The sequence below is a fragment of the Corylus avellana genome, chromosome 1 (assembly GCF_965113065.1).
Source record: "Corylus avellana chromosome 1, dhCorAvel1.hap1.2, whole genome shotgun sequence".
NCBI lineage: Eukaryota > Viridiplantae > Streptophyta > Magnoliopsida > Fagales > Betulaceae > Corylus > Corylus avellana.
The window spans coordinates 6,094,186-6,113,620 of record NC_142490.1 but is presented as its reverse complement, the minus strand read 5'-3'; the positions used below and the strand labels follow the sequence as shown (position 1 = coordinate 6,113,620).

At 36.6% G+C, this 19,435-nt stretch overlaps 2 protein-coding genes across 2 annotated transcripts; one reads left to right on the top strand and one right to left on the bottom strand.

Annotated features, from left to right (window-relative positions):
- Nucleotides 1-667: 667 nt before the first annotated feature.
- On the top strand, nucleotides 668-12,687 carry EDR1 (Protein kinase superfamily protein). Its single transcript, XM_059581239.2, has 13 exons — nucleotides 668-1,306; nucleotides 3,677-4,099; nucleotides 5,425-5,528; nucleotides 6,867-8,050; nucleotides 8,693-8,733; nucleotides 9,079-9,147; nucleotides 9,722-9,822; nucleotides 10,010-10,088; nucleotides 10,169-10,267; nucleotides 10,968-11,036; nucleotides 11,148-11,197; nucleotides 11,797-11,973; nucleotides 12,077-12,687. The coding sequence occupies exons 1-13, from the start codon at nucleotides 887-889 to the stop codon at nucleotides 12,210-12,212; spliced, it is 2,952 nt and encodes a 983-aa protein (XP_059437222.2). The 5' UTR covers nucleotides 668-886; the 3' UTR covers nucleotides 12,213-12,687.
- A 653-nt stretch (nucleotides 12,688-13,340) lies between these two features.
- Nucleotides 13,341-18,688, bottom strand: LOC132171733 (SEC-C motif protein). The gene is made up of 5 exons (XM_059583123.2): nucleotides 18,308-18,688; nucleotides 17,815-17,963; nucleotides 16,541-16,702; nucleotides 15,470-15,585; nucleotides 13,341-13,670 (listed from the first exon to the last, which is right to left on the bottom strand). The coding sequence occupies exons 1-5, from the start codon at nucleotides 18,540-18,542 to the stop codon at nucleotides 13,652-13,654; spliced, it is 681 nt and encodes a 226-aa protein (XP_059439106.2). The 5' UTR covers nucleotides 18,543-18,688; the 3' UTR covers nucleotides 13,341-13,651.
- Between the last annotated feature and the right edge of the window lie 747 nt (nucleotides 18,689-19,435).

Here is a 19,435-nt window from a genome sequence, read left to right as displayed (position 1 = left end):
TAAAATTTTAAAGTAAAAAAAGGCTTTTGAGCAAAAGCTTTATTTTTAAGTTTTTGACAAAAATACGTTTGACGATTTTTAGGCTTTTTGAACCATTAAAAATGCTTTTAATTTTTTTATTAAACGAGTACCTTTTTTTTTTTTTTCAAATAGACTTTTTGAATGTTAAAAACATTTTTAAACTCTTCAAACGCAATTCGAAACATGCCCTTAGTTGTCTTTTCCTACTTTTTTTTTTTTTTTTAATAGAATATAAAAAGGGAAAAAGAAATGTTAGTTAATATACTTAATAGGTTTACCATTTAGCGTGCCAAACACAAAATACATGTCATGCCTCAAAATTCAAGAGGGTAGATGACGTGGATATTGACCTCAACGTAATCGAACCCGATCTCCCACTTACTCCACCATGTCGCTCTCTCATTGGCGCGTTTACTTTTCTTTCTCTTAGGCTCTTATGAGAGCGTGAATGGCAGTCTCGTAATACCGACGTAATAGTAACCTTCCGACGTATAGTAACAGTAAATAATACTACTAACTAATCTTCACACTTATTTACCGCAACTACGACTTTTGACCCCCGCTGATTTCACCCGGACCGCCGATGTCGTATGTGTGAAAGGGATGTGATAAAATAGTCGGGGAGAGTAGCGTTAGCCTGCAACAATCAACGTACGTACGGTACTACTAGTATTACCGCGTTAAGTTTTCCCTCCTCACTTTCCTCTACCTCCGCCCCCCGAAGCCAAAAAGAAAGCGAGGGAAAGTGAAGGAAAATAGAGAGAGAAAGTGAGGGAAAATAGAGCGAGACAGTGAGAAAGTGAAGAGATAGAAAGAGGTCAAGACTAAAGAGCGAGAAAGTGAGGGAAAGAGTGGGAAGAAAGAGATGAAGCACATTTTCAAGAAGCTTCACTTAGGGAGCAATCACGACCCCAACCGATCGAACGAAAACCCTAATTCGACCACTGCGACGCCACCGTCGTGCGCCTCCGAACAAACCGCGGTTTCCGGTCACGTCCAGAGCTCCGGCGCCGGTCCGGCGAGTCCTTTGTCGCCGTCTCCGGCTCCTTCTCCGGCTAGCAACGCCACGGGTGCGACGGCCGATCCTGCGGACTATATGTCGGAGGAGGAGGAGTTCCAGCTTCAGCTGGCCATGGCGATCAGCGCGTCGAAATCGGAGTTCCAAGACGATCCGGAGAAGGATCAGATCCGCGCCGCGACGCTGCTGAGCTTGGGCGGTCATCGGATCGATTCGACGAGGGATAAGGACGAGGTTACGGCGGAGGCGCTATCGAGACAGTATTGGGTGAGTTTTTGCTTAAACACTTGGAGATGAAATTCGGTGAAGTTTTTGGTATTGACTGTAGTGAATGATCTTGAATTGGGGGTTTTTGCTGGGTTTCTTAGCTATTTCTACGGAATTTTGTATTGGGTTTTGGATTGGTTTAAATTAGGGCATTTTACTGTTCATTTGTGTCAACGGTTTAAAATTTGCTTAAACCACCTTTGAATTTGCTTAAATCACCTTTGAATTAGAGGAAACTTGGTTCAATGATGTGTGATGGAAATGGCATGTAGTGAAATGTACTATACGAGCTTGATTTAGAGGCTTTTGATAGTTGCCAATTTGTATTGGGTTCTCTATTGTTGTAGACTGTGGAATTTACTGTTCAAGTTTGCATACTCTTTGAAATTGTTTTAATTTACTTTGATATAAGGGTTTCCAAGTTTCATGGGCTGTGATTGCATGTAGCATCTGGGGAGCTGTACTGTGTGACCTTAATTTATTGTGGTTTAGTTGGTGTGTATAAGCATTTAGTTTTGGATGGATGTTGATTCGTGCAGATTGTCAACATTCTGCTTAATCGACAGCTAGTTTGGCAGAATCTGGTTTCTGCAAAAGAACATAGCAAGTGGTTGAGTTTAATTTTCCTGAACCGTTTCTAAGTTTTGAGTGTTTCTAGATTGTACCATGTGAGCTTTGGTTACCAATATTCCCTCAAGTTTTGGTGATTTGTAGTGAAGTATTTTCTGCCTGAGTTGGAAATGGTGTTGAATGGAGCAAAGTAGTGGATGTTATCTTCATGCTCTGTTATAATAGGCTACTTTTTGTTCATGAAAATAAAACTATGTTGTAAGTGGTTTCTGCAAGTAGTTCTCATGAAATTGGTCAACTTTAAAATAGAATAAGTTTCATGTGTATTCCCTCCAAGCCAAATGCTATAAAGTGTTATTTTGGGTAAAAGTTACTTTCCACTGGATATTTTACAGAACCAACCTGAATTTTGCTGGAATTTGGTCCATGCCATGTGAAGAACATCAATTGCAGATTCTTAACCAAAGTTTCTTGAATTTTATTTCCCCAATGTTTTAATTTGTTTTCTGATGACATTGTAAGTTCTGTCATTGGGGCTTTTTACTTAGTTTTTGGCAATTTTTTTAATGGATTCCTACTGCGATCTACTTCTGCATGGGGATTATCATAATATAAATTAAATGATTAAATTCATCTATTTTTATCAGATTAAGTTTTTGGGATAAGTGGTAATTTAACATGGTATCATAGCGAAGATCCTAAATTCGAGCCTTGTTTCCATTATTTATCTCTCATTTCAATTAAATATTCAACTTGTTGAATCTCACTTATTAAGGAAAAATTTGAGCATACACACGATGGGGAGTGTTAGAATATTAATTAAATGATTAAATCAACAATTTCCTATCAGCTCAAGCTTTTGAAATAAGTGGTGATTTAACATAATTCGGGAGTGTTAAATAGGAAAATGTCTAAATTCTGTGTGTGACAGTGTCACTCACTGGTAAGCAAGGAAAAATTTGGTTCATGAAGATTGAAGTCCCGAAAACATGCAAATCTCATTTTGTTCCTGAGTTTGTTAATTTTACCTTCGTGAGCATTTCTTGAGTATCATCATTATTGCGTGCTAAACTGGGTATTTGTGATTTATATGCGGAGAATTTGCTTTGATAATTGGCTGGAACTTTCGCTGTCCAAATAAAATCAATTACGGAAAAATGTAATAACTTTGAACTATGCACTTTACTTTAGGCAAACTATTTTCCATACAAGCAGAAAAAGTATCCAAGCTCTTCTCTGACTGGATTCTGCACTTGGAAGTGTTAATTTTTGTAAATCAGAGGAAAAATTCCTAGTGGAAAAGTTTTTTTTCCCTCACAGTTGTGTCGGTTTAAATTACAATTTTAGTTTGATTATTGAAACTGTGTAGTTGACTTTTATCCCTTTTTTTTGTTATTTTTTAATGTTGCTTCTTAACAATAAATGATGGTGTTTTGGCCAGCATACTGTGAGTGAGAGAGAGGAGAAAGAAGAAAGACTTCCATGGTTTCAAAAAATTAACATTGCACTTTTTCAGATATCTTTCCTTATGTTGCAATTTAGAATTCAGAAGGGATTTCAGATATGTAGAATCTACACCTCAACTGGTGTAACTGGATATTACTTATCCACTTACACACACAAAAAAAATAAAAATAAAAACTGTGCAACTGGATATTGCGCCAACTTTATTGTGACATCCTTAGATGTTTGCTTTATGTTAGTGCTTGATTATGTTTTGCTTGCATTTGTACTTCAGTTTAAAAAATGTTTTCGTACTCCTCCTATTTGGCTTGACGTGTTGTGTTTTTGGTTCACCAGGAGTACAATGTGCTTGACTATGAGGATAGAGTGGTGGATGGTTTTTATGATGTATTCAGGCTCTCCACAGATTCAGCAAACCAAGGAAAGATTCCGTGTCTCACCGATCTTGAAACAAACCTTGGGAGTTCTGGCTTTGAAGTTGTAATGGTCAATCGAACAATGGATCCTGCTCTAGAAGAGTTACTGCAAATTGCACACTGTATTGCTATAGACTACCCTGTAGCTGAGTTTGATGTGTTGGCAAAAAGGCTTGCTGAACTAGTTAATGGACATATGGGTGGGCCTGTGAAGAATGCTGAGATAATGTTGGCACGGTGGATGGAGAGGAGAACAGAGTTGAGGACATCTCTTCCCACAAGTGTGTTGCCTATTGGGTCAATAAATGTTGGTCTTTCTCGACACCGTGCTTTGCTTTTCAAGGTCAGCTATCGGACTTTCATTATTGACTTTAGGCTCTATAGGCAATATCGTATGGATCTATTTCTTGTGGCTATACTGTTTATTAAAATTCCAGGCCAAATTTGGTGTATGCCATTCAATGCCATGCTATAATATTATATGGGTTCTTTCTCCACCTAGTAAATTTGTCTAAGCTGGAATTTTAGTTTTGTTTTCAAAAAGCATCTATTATTTTTGGAGGTGGGGATGGGTTGAGGTTGGTCATAGGTTCAGAGCTTATCAAGTATGAGCAATAGTGATCGTAATCTTATTGTCACTATAAACTATCATTGGGTCTTTAGAATCATATCCAAGTTATGCCAACAATATCGTCAACCATAATATTTCACATACCCCATGTGCCATGACCCAAAATTCAACTTTTGCGCTTTAATTTTACAACCATTGGCTGTTTTTTACTACACTAGGTAACTAGATTTCCTTCTACAAATGTGAAATATCCTAAATTAGATCTTTGGTCCGTAACTAATCCAGCCCAATTTGCATTTTTATGTGACTTAATTTTCAAGTGATTGTGTCGAGAGAACAAGAAACCTTTACCTGGTGAAACTTTCAAATAGCCACGAACCCTGTAAATTGTTTCCTTATGAGACTTACTTGGTGAATGCATAAATTAGCACAAACTGCATAGGCAATGTCTGGACGAGTGTGAGACAAATTGATTAATCAGCCAACCAATCATTGATATCTACCTTTATCATTCTCTCATTACTTATTATTATGCTCTACTGGGTTGTCAATACCCTTACAACTGAGCATTTCTATTCCCTTGAGTAGATCAACAATATATTTTTGTTGAGAGACGTCTCAATCTTGCTTCCTCAATGCCCAGAAAGTGTTTTAAACTTCCTATATCTTTTATCTCAAACTCATTGGCATGATGATTATTCTGCTTTTGTATTTCATTAAAAAAAAATGTTCATGTAAAAATTGAAGTCATCTGGTTTCGAACCAAATTTAGAGGATGTCTAACTATCGTGTTTTTTTTTTTTTTTTTTTATCTGGGCCAGCTCCTGTAAAAAATATTGAGGCGGCACTATTTAGTGAGTTCCTTTTAAAAAAATAAAATAAAAAATAAAAAAATAAAAAAACATTTTGCTGAAAGTTTTCTGGCTTATGATTGTGCAAAATTTTTATCTAATTGCTCTTTTTTTTGGCTACGTTTTTTAATCGAACTATAAATATACTTAGGGTTGACCAATGATCTATATAAAGTTCCTCTAACAATATGAGTTAGGGGGCTAATTGGAGATGTATACTCATTTTCTCTGTTTCTGTTGATGTAGGTATTAGCTGACAATATGAGGATGCCTTGTAGACTAGTAAAAGATAGTCATTACACTGGCGTTGAGGATGGTGCTGTCAACATAATAAAGTTGGAGGATGAAAGGTTATGACTTGTGCCTTTTTGTTAACCTTTGTTGATAATGATGGACACTTATTTGTGTATGCTCAGTGGGATATAGATTTTTGTAACTGAGATAATCAGCTGATACTTCACTTATCAAAAAAAATAATCAGCTGATACTTATATGTGAATGTGAGTTTTGCTTAGTGTTCAAAGGATTTATTTTCCTTTTTCCTAATTTGTAAGTTGCCTTTGATTTAAGCGTGAAATGCTTCCTCAACTTTTATCTTTTTCTTGTGTCTTTCTTTGGTTTGGGTTGTTGGGTCTTTCTTGTGCTCACTTTAGCAGGGTGTTTCCTGTTGTATATTGCCTGTGTACTTATCGGCCTCAGGCTTTTTATAAAATTTCTCTTTAATTAGCAAAAAAAAAACTTTTTATCTTTTCACCACCCAGAATTTATCTTTAAATGAAACAGTGACCAAGACAATAGCTTTATCATGTGCATAATATAGGGAGGTTGTGTCTTATTGCAATTACTATTAGATTCTAGCGTTAATGTGTGGCCCCTCAAGTACCTCGCTGTCCCCTTGGAAGTGATCCTTCAAATGCCGATGTTTGGAATTTACATATTGACAAGGTGAATAATCAAGTGGAAGGGAGTGTAAATTCTTTGCAAAGTAAAATTTGACTACCAATACATTAATACTTGGGTAATATCATCTGTATCTTCAGATTCTTGTGGATGATTCTCTTAAAACTGAATAAATATCAAATGAATGTATGTCACCAACATAACAAATATTTCTTCTCCATTAATTAACCATTTTTTATCTTAAGCAGGAAAGCCACTTCGGTACAGGTTATTTGATTTTGAGAATAACATCCTGCAAGGGATGTGCTTGGGGAGAGTTTCTAGAAATTAAATCATCTTTGGCAATCACTATTTTCCTTCACCAGCTTCTGTTCCTATGTTAATTAGATGTCAGTCCGAAGTTAGATGTCCTAATTCATGGTTACTTTTGCCTGATCTTGTACCTACTCCCTCTGCATTTATCCATGTATTTATCTAGTCTACAACTTAGATGTTCTCCATTATGATTTTGTTTTGTGAGTTTTATTCGTCTCTGTACTCAAGTCTTGCTTTTTATTTTCTCAGTTATGTATAAAGTTGTTTTTCCCTCCATAACCCAACCAAATTCCAAAATTCATGCATGTCCCATGGTTTGTTCTATTAAATGCATTAAGCAAATCTTCGTGAGATGCATGCAAATTGAGTGTGTGCGCGTGTGTGTGTGTGTGTATGTCTAAACCTGGATAATAAAATTTTGTAAACTATTTATGCTTCTACACAGGGCTAATGTATATCTTTTTCTCCTTCAGGGAGTTTTTGGTTGATCTAATGGGAGTTCCTGGAATACTCATACCAGTTGATACTCCAAGTGCAAAGGAAGCTACCTTTAACCCATATAATCCAAAAGTAAACAAAATCTCATCTCTCCATTCCTCTAATGACAGCGGAGCTGCATACTTCAGACCAAAGACTTTACTTGGTGAGGGCAGTAGTCAAAATGCTGAAATGGAGAGTAGCTCACCCTTGGATAAAAGGTCAAGTTCTGAAAAGGCAGAGTCCATGCCCCCATTCCTGCGTGCAAGTGGTGATACTGCTGTTGGTTCATCTGGTACATCTAATAGGCCAACTCCTGATCAGTCAGATCAAATTTCCTCATCAGGCATTGGCACCTCTATGTATAAAGGCAGTCGCATGGTCCCTGCAGTTGGTGATGGTGTGAGGATGAATCTCAATGTAGTTCCGTATAACCAAAATAGCCCTGAGGACTACAAAAACCTCTTCGCAGATCTTAATCCATTCCATATAAAAGGAACTGGCAAAACTTCTGTGCATAACAAAGCTGCAGAGAATAAAGTCGATGAACTTCAGAGACTCAGAAATAACACTGTTTCTGGTCGACCTCCTGCACCATTGATGTGGAAGAATCGATATGCTTGTAATGAAGTCCCTCAGAAAAAGGAGTATGATTATATGGAGGGTCTGTTTCCAAGAATTAATCGCGAACCTAATGACTATAATCTGTCATCGTTAGCTTCCACCAGTTCTGCTGCTAAGTCTGGCAAGATCTATGGTGATGGTTTCAAATCATCTGGTACTTCAGATATGTCCAGTAGAGACACTGATGGGGGAAATTCTGTCAGTGTCACCAGTTCCATGTTGCAAGCTAACAAAAGTCAGTTTAAGATGTTGCCTTTGGTTGAGGATCAGAATGCTAATCTAAAGGGAGAACGTCCCAGGAATGGGGAGGAATTGCAAAGTGACACAATGGATGTGGTTAAAGAACATGAAGAGCATGAAATTGGTTTCCATGATCTTAGAAAGTGCACACACGATAGATTTATGGAGACCAATTTGAAATTGAAGGATCCAGAAAATCCTAGCTCGTCTGTTGATTCCAGCACAAATAGGGTTGATCAAATATTTGATGATGTGGATGTAGGAGAATGTGAAATTCGTTGGGAAGAACTGGTTATTGGTGAAAGGATTGGATTAGGTAAAGCATATGGCTTGTTGGATGCCTTTGTTATGTTTAAGAATCTTGGTTTCATTGTAAAATTTGTTTTTTTTTTTAACCATGTGTGTGTGTGTACGTACGTATGTATATATGTGTGTGTGTGTGTGCGTGCGTGCATGCATGTGTTTTTGTGTATATATGTATATGTACTACCAATTGTTAAGATAATGGTAAACAATTGGTAAGTTATCACCATTTTCCATTAGTTGAGGCTTTTGAGACAATTGGTAATTTATTACTAATAAAAGTGTATTGCCTATGGTTGGTTTAGTCCTGATGGGTGTTTTAGCTGTGTGTAGTTAAAAAAAATTAAAGAAAGAAAGAGTAATAGTAATAGTGTATTAATTATGTATTGGGAACTTAATATCCTTAAAAGGTTCAGGGGCCTTTCCCTTTCTTTCTCTTTCTTTTTTGGCTATAAAAAGAATGGTAAATTTCTTTGGAGACTTAATGGTGCATCGTATTTTTGTAGCTCTGTACTAGTGTTATGCTTAATAAATCAACTACTAGGAGGAGGGGCTTGTTTATTCCAATCCTTGCATAGCAATAACCTTCTGTATTTTTTTTTTTTTTTTTTTTGAGAGTTTTGTAATTTTTTTTATTCGTTTTCTTTCTGCATAGGTTCATATGGAGAAGTTTATCATGCGGATTTGAATGGAACGGTGAGTTCTACAATTCCTTTTTGTAGTACATATAGTTGCTAAGCATTGTAAAATTTTGCTATTTGCTCCTTTGCTATAAATTAGAAGAGTTAAATCTTACTGTCCTTTTGTCTTTTGCTCTTTATAGTTCCAGCTATTTAATATTGATATTATATTAGATATTAGATTAGATGTGGACGATTCTCTTTCTTTGTTGTCATCTTCACAATACTACTTTGCTGTTACTCACAGTGTCTCATATTATTAGTATCTAGTCTTACCTTAACATCAAAAAAGGAGCTTTTTGAAAATTGCAGTGAAAGTGACAGATTATCTAATTTTCTTCTGGTAAATTTTGAATGACAGGAGGTTGCTGTGAAGAAGTTCTTAGACCAAGATTTCTCAGGTGCTGCTTTGGCTGAGTTCAAAAGAGAAGTAAGCAATGAACTGGCTTTTATATATGCATGTGATGTTGCTCTTTTTGATTCAAGGGAAGGAAAAATAAAATCGAGAGCCTTACATTTAAACATGTCATATCTGGATGCCTTCTATAATTACCTTAGATGGTAACTTGGTAAGTAATGCTGCTCTGCAATTCTGAATGTCTAGACCACTAAAAAAACAAAAAACAAATGAAAACTCTGGAAAATAATCATGCATAGCAGCAGTGGTGGTATTGCCTTGATGGCTGGAGTCTGAGGTGGTAGCAGCAGCAGTCCCAATGAGGGAGCAGTATGTGATGACACCACCAATGATGCTGTTGCATACACCTTTTGCTGCCTTATATGAAAGTAATAGATTCCATTAGGAGAATTACAAGAATCCCCAAAGCTACAGAACCCAACTTTTAACAGAATCGACATTTGGTGATAGAATGGAATGGCATAACAAGAATTGAGGGCCAAGTTACTTTGTTTATTTTTTTCTGTTTTTTCGGGTCCATGGCTTTAATTTGGAATCAATCCAAAATCAATGACCTGCATTTTTCATTTCTCTTCTGTAATATAAGGTACGGATAATGCTTAGACTGCGGCATCCAAATGTTGTTCTTTTCATGGGTGCTGTTACTCGTCCTCCAAACCTCTCTATCATCACTGAGTTTCTTCCAAGGTATAATTCTGTGCCTCACTTTGTTGTCATACATAATGAGTTAGATATTTTGCAAAATAACATTCATCCAATACGAGATTCTAGTATTCCCAGCAGATTTTACCTGTGTTGATTGGTATTTAAATGCATACATAGTTGTGTCTTACTTTCACGTCATAATTCATGTTACTGAAGTTTGATATTTCAGGGGAAGCTTATATCGGATTCTTCATCGTCCTCAGTGTCAAATTGATGAGAAGCGCAGAATAAAAATGGCTCTTGATGTGGTCCGACAATATCAATCCTCTGTTTTATTTGAAGAGCATTTACATCCATACCCATTATTAAAGCTCTTGTCATCTTGCAGGCAAGAGGCATGAATTGCTTGCATACCAGCACACCCACAATTGTTCACCGGGATTTGAAGTCACCAAACCTTTTGGTTGATAAGAACTGGAATGTCAAGGTATATGATGATTTTGTTTCAGTGTCATTTTGGCGCACTGATTCTTACTTTCATTGCTTGTTACTTGCCTCACTATCTTGCTGCTCACATAATCAATATCGATGGTTGATTATCTCTTGATAGTTTGGAGTCAGGCTCACCCATAACTCACAAATTTTGTAATTTTGTGTCTACTTTGACTGGATTTCTGTTTGTTTAATAAAGGTGTTCCGTTCGAACCTTAATTCCACAACTTATCCCCATTTTAGCCAAAGTATTCTACGTATTGGGCCTCACTTATTGTAGGAGTATTAGAAGGGTAAATTTAATTATAAAATTCACTTGTTCCTATCAGCTTAAATTTTCAGGACAAATGATGATGTAACATATTGGTCTGCCTGCCTAAGGGACTGAATCATTTTGAGTTCAAAATCTTTTAGTTTGAATTTAAAAATGGTTTATGCGCTAAGCCCATTGTTGCATGGCTTGTTTAGCCTGAAACTTAGGCTGGAGTATAGATTGTTTAGAATGGTGGAGAAGCTTAACAAGCTGGTTGATGCATTCCACGGGGAATTATATGATACCCTCTTTATTTTGATAAGAAGTGACAGAATTGCATGAAAGTTCATAAGATAAAATAAAAAGTGACAAACAGCAGTATGCTGTCAAATATAGGAGGTGTTTTAAGGTAATTCTGACAGACTACAACTCTTCTATGCAGGTATGTGATTTTGGGTTGTCACGCTTGAAGCACAACACTTTCTTGTCATCCAAATCAACTGCAGGAACGGTAAGAATCTGAGATTGTTATTCAATTATTTTTTCGATTGTTTATGTAGAAGACACAATTTGCATCAGCTAGCTTACTTTGACATCCTTTCATCTTTTATCTCTGTGTTAGCCTGAGTGGATGGCTCCAGAAGTTCTCCGAAATGAGCCCTCAAATGAGAAGTGAGTTGTTATTGTTTTAAGTTATTTCTATTTTGTATATTCAAGTCAGTTTATGTTCAGTTGTCTTCTTATACTACCTAGCTCTACCCTAATCCATTAATCTTTCATAATGTCTGGAAGCTCCAATAGTCCCATGGTTTACTTGCTTAGGCACATCTTGTTTGTGCTAGAGGGAATTTCTCTATCAGGTGTATCTGTTTTGGCTTACCATTTTAATCTGGGCTGGGTATGGATTTTGATGCCTTGTTGGAGTTGTCTTAGTCCTTAAGAGTCAAGGTGGGAAAGATACTTGAGATCATTTCAGTTCCATTCTAAATAAGATCAGAGTTTCACAGTTAGGTTAACTCATCAAATACATAAGAAGGGTAGGTAGGGGATAGGAGATTATCTGTTGAATTACCAAATACTTGTTCTCTTCTGGTCTTGGAATATGCCTAAAATGCCCTGCTAATAATATGGCTGGATGAAACTGAGCATTCAATAAAATTCTATAATCTTTCAGCTATGGCATTGCAGCAACTTGTGAATTTTACCACTGTTTACAGCCTTGCTGAAGCTGTAGGGTCGCATTATTATATCTTGTGTTGGATATTCTACAGGTGTGATGTCTATAGCTTTGGAGTCATTCTGTGGGAGCTTGCTACTCTGAGATTACCTTGGAGTGGAATGAACCCAATGCAAGTGGTGGGTGCAGTAGGTTTCCAGAATCGTCGCCTTGACATCCCCAAGGAAGTGGATCCCATGGTTGCTAGGATAATTTGGGAATGTTGGCAGACGTAAGTATAAGAAATCTGAACAGTAACATACACTATTGATTATCACTCCTTTACTAAATAAATCCAGTTTAATCGGTTGCTCTTCCTGCCTATTAATTCCCAGAGAGCCAAACTTGCGTCCGTCATTTGCGCAGCTCACAGTAGCTCTCAAGGCTTTGCAGCGACTTGTCATCCCGTCACATTTGGACCAGCCAAGTTCTCCTCTGCCACAAGAGATCTCAGTAAATTCTACACCTTGAAATGTCTCATTTTCTCTAGTGTGAATAAGGAGACATTTTTGTTTCTTTGCCGTGAAGGTAGTACATGAAAATTTTAAAAAGGGAAAACAGGGGAAAAAAGGGACAAAAAAGAAAGAAAGAAACGAAGATTAGAAAGGCTTGTAGGACTATGGCTTGTATTAAAATTGTGTATGGGTTGATGTTGCAGCCAAAAGACTGCAGCAGCACCCTTTGTACAGACAGTTGGGTGTCCATAGTTTATAATATGTGTTCATACCTCTTGTAAGACAAAAGGGGAAGTTGTCATTGTGAAGCAAAATTGATACGAACTTTGTAGTTGAAATTTTGAATTGATGGTTGAAGAAATCTTGTTGCCCATAAGTTCTCATCATTTAGAGGAAGACGATCTTTTCATTGGCCATCTTTCCAAATGTAATTTGAAAAGTTTGCTCGGTGCTTTTTAATAACATGTGGAAACCAAGGTATAGTGATTTGAGTTGGGTGTGGATGAGAAATTTTCAAGTGTTTTTCAATAACCAAATAAAAATGAGTAATACTACACACATTCTCTCTCTCATACTCATTGACTTGGCTAATTCTCCTAAAGGTGCATGCTAATCTTACTAGGATTATTAAACAATTGAGAATGAGTTTGTCAACCTCTTTCAAATTAAGAGGGCTTCATTGTCATCTCACTCAAATTAAGAGGGCTACATTGTAATCATAATAGGCTTAATAGCCCATTAGTCTAGTTAATCTTGTGACGGAGCTTTTAGCGTGGGAAAGTAGGTCGGTTTTGATCGGATCTAGTCAGGTGGTTTGGGTTTTCAGGCATTTTGAGCAACCCTGCAAGCCAGTTTAATGTGTAAAAAGATAGAAATTAACTACAAACTAGTTTGTAAACTAATTCATACAAGGAATAGCCATGAATGGCTCATCTTTTACGGCCATGTTCCAATTCTTTAAATCTTAGGTCAAATGCTTGGCATGGTGGCTACATTTATTATGTGTAAATCTTAGGTCAAGCCATTTTTTAACCAGACACGCCTTAGTGTATGAGAAAATCAAGTAACCATTTCCTGGATTCTTGGTCAATGCATTGAAACATGACTAATTATATCAGAAAAGACACATAAAGTAAGAACAAAGTGAAGAAGAAGAAGGCTTCCATGCATTATATACCAGTTTCCAATTTCATTGCAAAAATGTATAAACAGGAGCAATGACTGGGTAAAAAATCCCATCTGATCATCAATTCCTGAAAGCAGTACGAGGACCTCGTCTGAAGGCCAACCAGTCCAACTAATTGAAAGAAAACCAAAGGGCTCCAACAAGAGACATTATTTGAGACAGAAAACTGATTCTACCATCGCTGTGCAACTCTCATATCCAAGACTTTGGAGCCGGATTCTTTTCGCTGTAAAATTTTAATTCTCAAATCCCTTCAATCCTTTGCACCCTCAATCCTTCCCACAGCACCTTCATCACAAAAAAAAATAAATAAAAAAATAATTATTGAGAAAAATAAGCTCATCGTAGTTAAGTGTGTGCACGGTGCATATAACGTACCGATTTTGCTCTCTAAGCTATTAATTAAGAGGCACAAAATATATGTCGGCGCTCAAAGATATGTTTTTCTCAACCCACCAAAAAAAAAAAAAACCTTCAAACATATGCCCTATGAAACAAAATTCAGCAGCCATCACTTTATTACTGAGTTTAACACAGACACCAGCTGAAGATGAGTATACTAATAGGAGATAAAAACATCACCAACCTTATGAAAATAACTCACTATATGGTTGAGAAGAAAGATGGAGAGACTTATGAATGAAATTTTTTTGATGATTACATATTCTGTTCACGCAAGATTGTCTGTAGAGGGAAAAATGCTAAGGGAAACTGCCCCTGCCCCGGGGCAACCCCCAACCCCAAAAAAAAAATAGATCGCATGGAAATAGCAAACCTTCAGGGTCGGTTTGGTAAAATTTTATAAAACTTTTTTTTACTTCTCAAACACTGAAAACTCTTTTTAAATACAAGTTAACCAAACGGATTTTCAGACATGGCCCTCACCACTAATGCATTATTCTTAATTTTTTTTTTTTTTTATAAAAATATTTCTCAATTTTTTATTTTCACAAAAACACTCTTTTCAAAAAATTTACCAAACCAACTTTCAATTTTTCTCAAATATAGCCCCCACCAAATCAATTCTCAATTTTACCCAAAACACTTCTCGAAATTTTACCAAACAAACCAACTTTCAATTTTTCTCAAATGTAGCCCCCACCAAATCAATTCTCAATTTTACCCATTCTCGAAATTTTACCAAACTAACCATTGAATACTTTCTTTTTTATAAGTAATTGAAATATCATTAAAAACATTAAGACGCCCCAAAGTACATTAAAAGTATATAAGAGAAAACCGACCCTTGAATACTTAAAATGAATAACTACTGACCATAGTATTTTAGTAGTCTCTTTTTGACCGTCAATAAGGGAAGGTTTGAGGTTCCACCTTGTAGTAGAGTAGGGTATTTAAAGTTAGGTCTAAAACTATCCCCAGTCATGTAGCTTACTATTGTAAAGAAAAGTGGTTGACCTTCAACCATTGTTTGCACATCCGAATCCTTTGTAGCCACAAGTTCATCTGAGCTGATTAACTAGCTTGTGACTACTTACGAACATCAAACTAAGCTATACCAAAGCCAAGACGTCATGTAGCTTACTATTGTAAAGAAAAGTGGTTGAGCTATACCAAAGCCAAGACTTCATGTAGCTTACTATTGTAAAGAAAAGTGGTTGACCTTCAACCATTGTTTGCACATCCGAATCCTTTGTAGCCACAAGTTCATCTGAGCTGATTAACTAGCTTGTGACTACTTACGAACATCAAACTAACCTATACCAAAGCCAAGACTTTCAAAGTATGAAATGTAAGTTTCTATCTATTACAGGAACGAAAAAGAGCATGCACGGAATTATGACTATTAAAATTTCAATCTAATTGAAAGAGTGTAGAACTTTAAAGCAATGCCAGATAAAGTGAGTTGGGAAAGAAAAAAAAAACTTTAAAAAATTGTAGTTTTTTTTTTTTATAAAAATAAAATTAAAAAAAAAAAAAACTATATTATAGTATATCACATATTGCAAACATGTAACAGTATCTACTGAAATTAAAAGACATTATTTAACACTTAATCTAATAACCTTCATGATATTCTAAAAAAAGTAGAAAATATTACTCAAAAGGTTTAAGCATAGCAAGAGTACCGTTTGTATCTCTTCTTGGAACCACAAGGGCATAGCGCATTCCTACTGATTTGACCACTCTTAGCCAAATTAGACTTGGCAAGATCATATGGTGTTGAACCCACCAGCTTTTGCACCTACAGAGCATAACATACAAATAATTGCAAGTGTATGTTCAGTTTGCATTCTAAGGATTAAGAAAATTGAACCAGCCCCTTAACTAGCAAACTGTACTCCATATTCTCCACAGCCAAGTAGCGTGTACCTATCTACATATTCTAGATTCTAAGAGTAAAGAAAGAGTAGACAATACACAAGCGACCTTAGATAAATCCAGTCATCAACACTTGTGCTTGAAGAAACAACATAGGAAAGACAGTAAAAGACAAAGCTCAAGGCAAATTTATTTGCAGGGTGATATAATCCAACAATAGAAGACAGGCAATGAAACTGCATACAATACCACAATCGCAACTAGGTGTGTGATAAAAAAATGGATAGGACCTACACAAATTCAGGTCCCACCCCAGAAAGAGAGAGAGAGGAGGGGGGATAAGAAAGAGCCTACAAATAAGCAGTCTACCATAACTTATCTGATCAGAAATTTAATAAACTTCAACCACCCAGCCCCATCTTTTTCCTCATTGTTGTGTAAAAATCCTTTGTAGTTTACACTCTGAACATTCAAAACTCAGTTCATTTTAATAAAGGAAAATCATATTACTCATAATCTGGGACTCGTATTTTGTCTATGGTGTAAGGAAAACCTAGACCTAGTCAAGAGGTGTTTAGCCAGAAAACAAACCTCACGAACTTACACAAAATATGTGCAGATCAAGATACTCTGCTTAGGGAACTATACGTCCCTCCAGAGACTAGAATTAAGACACATCTACAGGCGTGCATATGCTTCTTTTTTTCTTTTTTCTTTTTCTCAATTTTACCCAATTGCAAACCAACCAAAACAGATTTAAAGATTTCAATTAATAATTTTTATATATTGTACACAGTTAGTAAGAATTTTTCACAAAAACCAAGAAATTAGAACCCAATTTGACAGTAAGAAAAGAAAACAAACTGAGAGAACCCTACCTCAGCAATGTTCTTCGGCATTGGTTTCCCTTCTTCTTTTAACTTCTCTATCTTTTTTTGTGCTTCTTTAGCCCATAAAAACTTTGCAAGTGCGTTCTCAACATCAGCTATTGTGCAATTACAATGCTTTGCTGCTTCTTGTTTTTGACTGCCTTGAAGATTCTACACATCAAGAGACCTAAAACCAAAATGAGTAGATTCACCCAAACAAAATTTCACAAAAAAAAAGTAAAAAACATAGAACCAATGTAGCATAGATCAAGAACATGAAAAAAGATAAACAAAAATCTGCATTGCTAGATACATGTAGAAAGGTGGTAGCATAGATCCACTCAAATAAGGCTTTAAGAAAACAAGTCTGTAGATCCGAGCTCGTTATCTCTTGATTCCTTTCTCTCCAAACGCACCACAATAAAAGAGAAGGAATTGCATTCCAAACAATAATGATGTCATTCCGGCCAACCCTCCTATTCCAACATGCGAAAAGATCCACCACATGTCTAGACATAACCCACTCTACCCCAAACACAACACACACACAACGTAGAGATAAACTAAATATATGCGATGATTATCTCAGTATCATTTCTATGTGGGGTTTTCCGGCTTGATGGGTGTGTCCCAGGGAGTTGGAAAGCTCATCGATTACCAACCAAATCCAGGTAATGGTTGCAGGTTCGCCTTCTGGATATGTTCCAACTGGATCCCCGTTGTATGTGGTAACAGACCTCATTGGTGGTTCTTCTTGCTGATTATCTGTGAGTCTTCCCCAGCTGGGTCGATGTTGTTGGTGGCTACTAACTTCACCAGTGGTCTTTCCCTCTAAGTGCTTAGGGCATCTTCTCCGAGTGTTTGTTTCTCTTCTCTCTGTACCAAGGACAGCTTCGTGGCATAACGGCTTTAGGAGTGTGCTCAATATAGGACGGGAAGGAAGTAGTTGGTGTTTTGGGGAGGGGGGGGGGATTTCTTGGGTGATTCTATTGGGTATTGGGGGTGTTTTTGGAGGGTTTTTCCTGGGGTTTGTCTTTTGTTTTCTCCCAGAGGGGCTTCAGGTGGGTTTTGGGGAGTTTGGGGAGGGTTTTTGATGGGGTCTTTGTTGTTTCTTGGGTTTTGGGCTTGTAAGAGCTCCCTTTGTATACGGCATGTTTACTTAGGGGCGCCTTATGCTTTTCCAATGAAGTTTTACATTACTTATCAAAAAATAATTCTATGTTTCCATTAACACATACACACACACACGTAGAGATAAATTAAATATAAGGGAGAAAACCAACCTCTCCAGTAGGATCAAAGCCTCCAAGGTATCGAATTATAGCTTCCTGTTTTTCAAAAGCATCGGAAAATGTCGCTTCACTGCTTCGACCCACTATGTATTGCTTGAATGCCCCTAGCCTTCTAGCATTCTTCAATTCATCCGCAAACCCTGCAATCAAATAACAATAACTATGATCTTAATAACATTAACAACTTACTATTAAACATAATATACACTAATTCCAAAACAAAATGCAAAAAAGAAAAGAAACAACAGGGTTAATCAGTAAACTTGCATTTGCAGAAAACAACAACAAAACTTAAAAGAAAAATGTTTTATGACAAATATGGAAAGTTGAAGGAAATGAAACCCAAAATGCCCATTTTGCATCGAAAAATCAAAAGGGTTTCCTCACGAACAACCAAAATGTGAATCACATCAACTGTAAGCAACAAAATAGAAAAGCAATAATAGCTAGAATGACAGGGCAGTGAGGTGATGCGAGGACTCACGGAGAAGCGTGAATGATTCGGAGCTGATCAGCTGGGGTTCTCCCGGGCTGGTCTTCTGCCCAGTGAAGACCCCTTTGATCTTGTCCATCCATGAGCTCTGGAGCTGCGCCGTGGAGAAGATCGAACGGTGCTGTTGAAGAGTTAGGTGACAGTATCCAGAGGAAGAAGATAAGGAGAAGAATGAGAAGGTAGACAGTTTGTTGCATGTGCTGGTAATGATTCGTGAAGAACGCATTTTCTTGGGTTTTGGCTCTGGACGTCTCAAGATGATGGCTAATTTTGTGGTCTCTCTGCGTCAGTGTTAGGGTTTAAGTCTTAATGGGGTTTTACATTTTCAGCTGTGAGTATTTCTCCTGTCAAACGATGGAGATCTCACTGTTTTCCTTGTGCATAGGCGTTTTATGAAATAATTTTTATGGAAAAATAAGATTTACTTGATTTATAATTAATTTCACGTTGTATCAAAATAAACTCAGAAGTCTCAAAAATATGTCCTAAAAAATAATTTACTCCCTACATATCTTGGGATCCTTGAGATTATTCCAATTTTAATCCCAAAAATTGGGAAATTTTATTTGATGCCAACTGCTATAATCCTGATAAAAGAGATGGACTCTTTGTCAATTGAGTTGTTACTATTGTTCAAAAAAAATCAATGACTTAAGGCTTAGGCATCAGAGCTATAACTATCTCCCGTTAGCGACTCCCAACAAGTCCTTTTGTCTAATCTCTCAATGCTCTGCTGGTTATCATTTATCCATAATTATATAATTTATATTAGGCATAATTATGCGGGTGTTACATCACCCTTCAGCACAAGGGTCTTTTAAAAGGGGAAAGGATTATTATGGAACCACCTGTACATGAGAAGCATTGGGAGTTACCAACGTGAGGATTGCAAAGATAAGAAGGAAAAACTTGGATGAACGTATGACTATTATCTCATTGTTATATGGAGTCTTATTAGGATTAGGGTTATATATTATTAGGATTATCAAGGATATGCGTGTTATTTTTATAATTATATTTGCATTCTAATTCTTTTTGTAAGCCTATATAAGGCACCCCGCATTCATTAATAAAAATGAGATATTAGAAATTTAGAGTTATTATTCAATTGATTGTTGT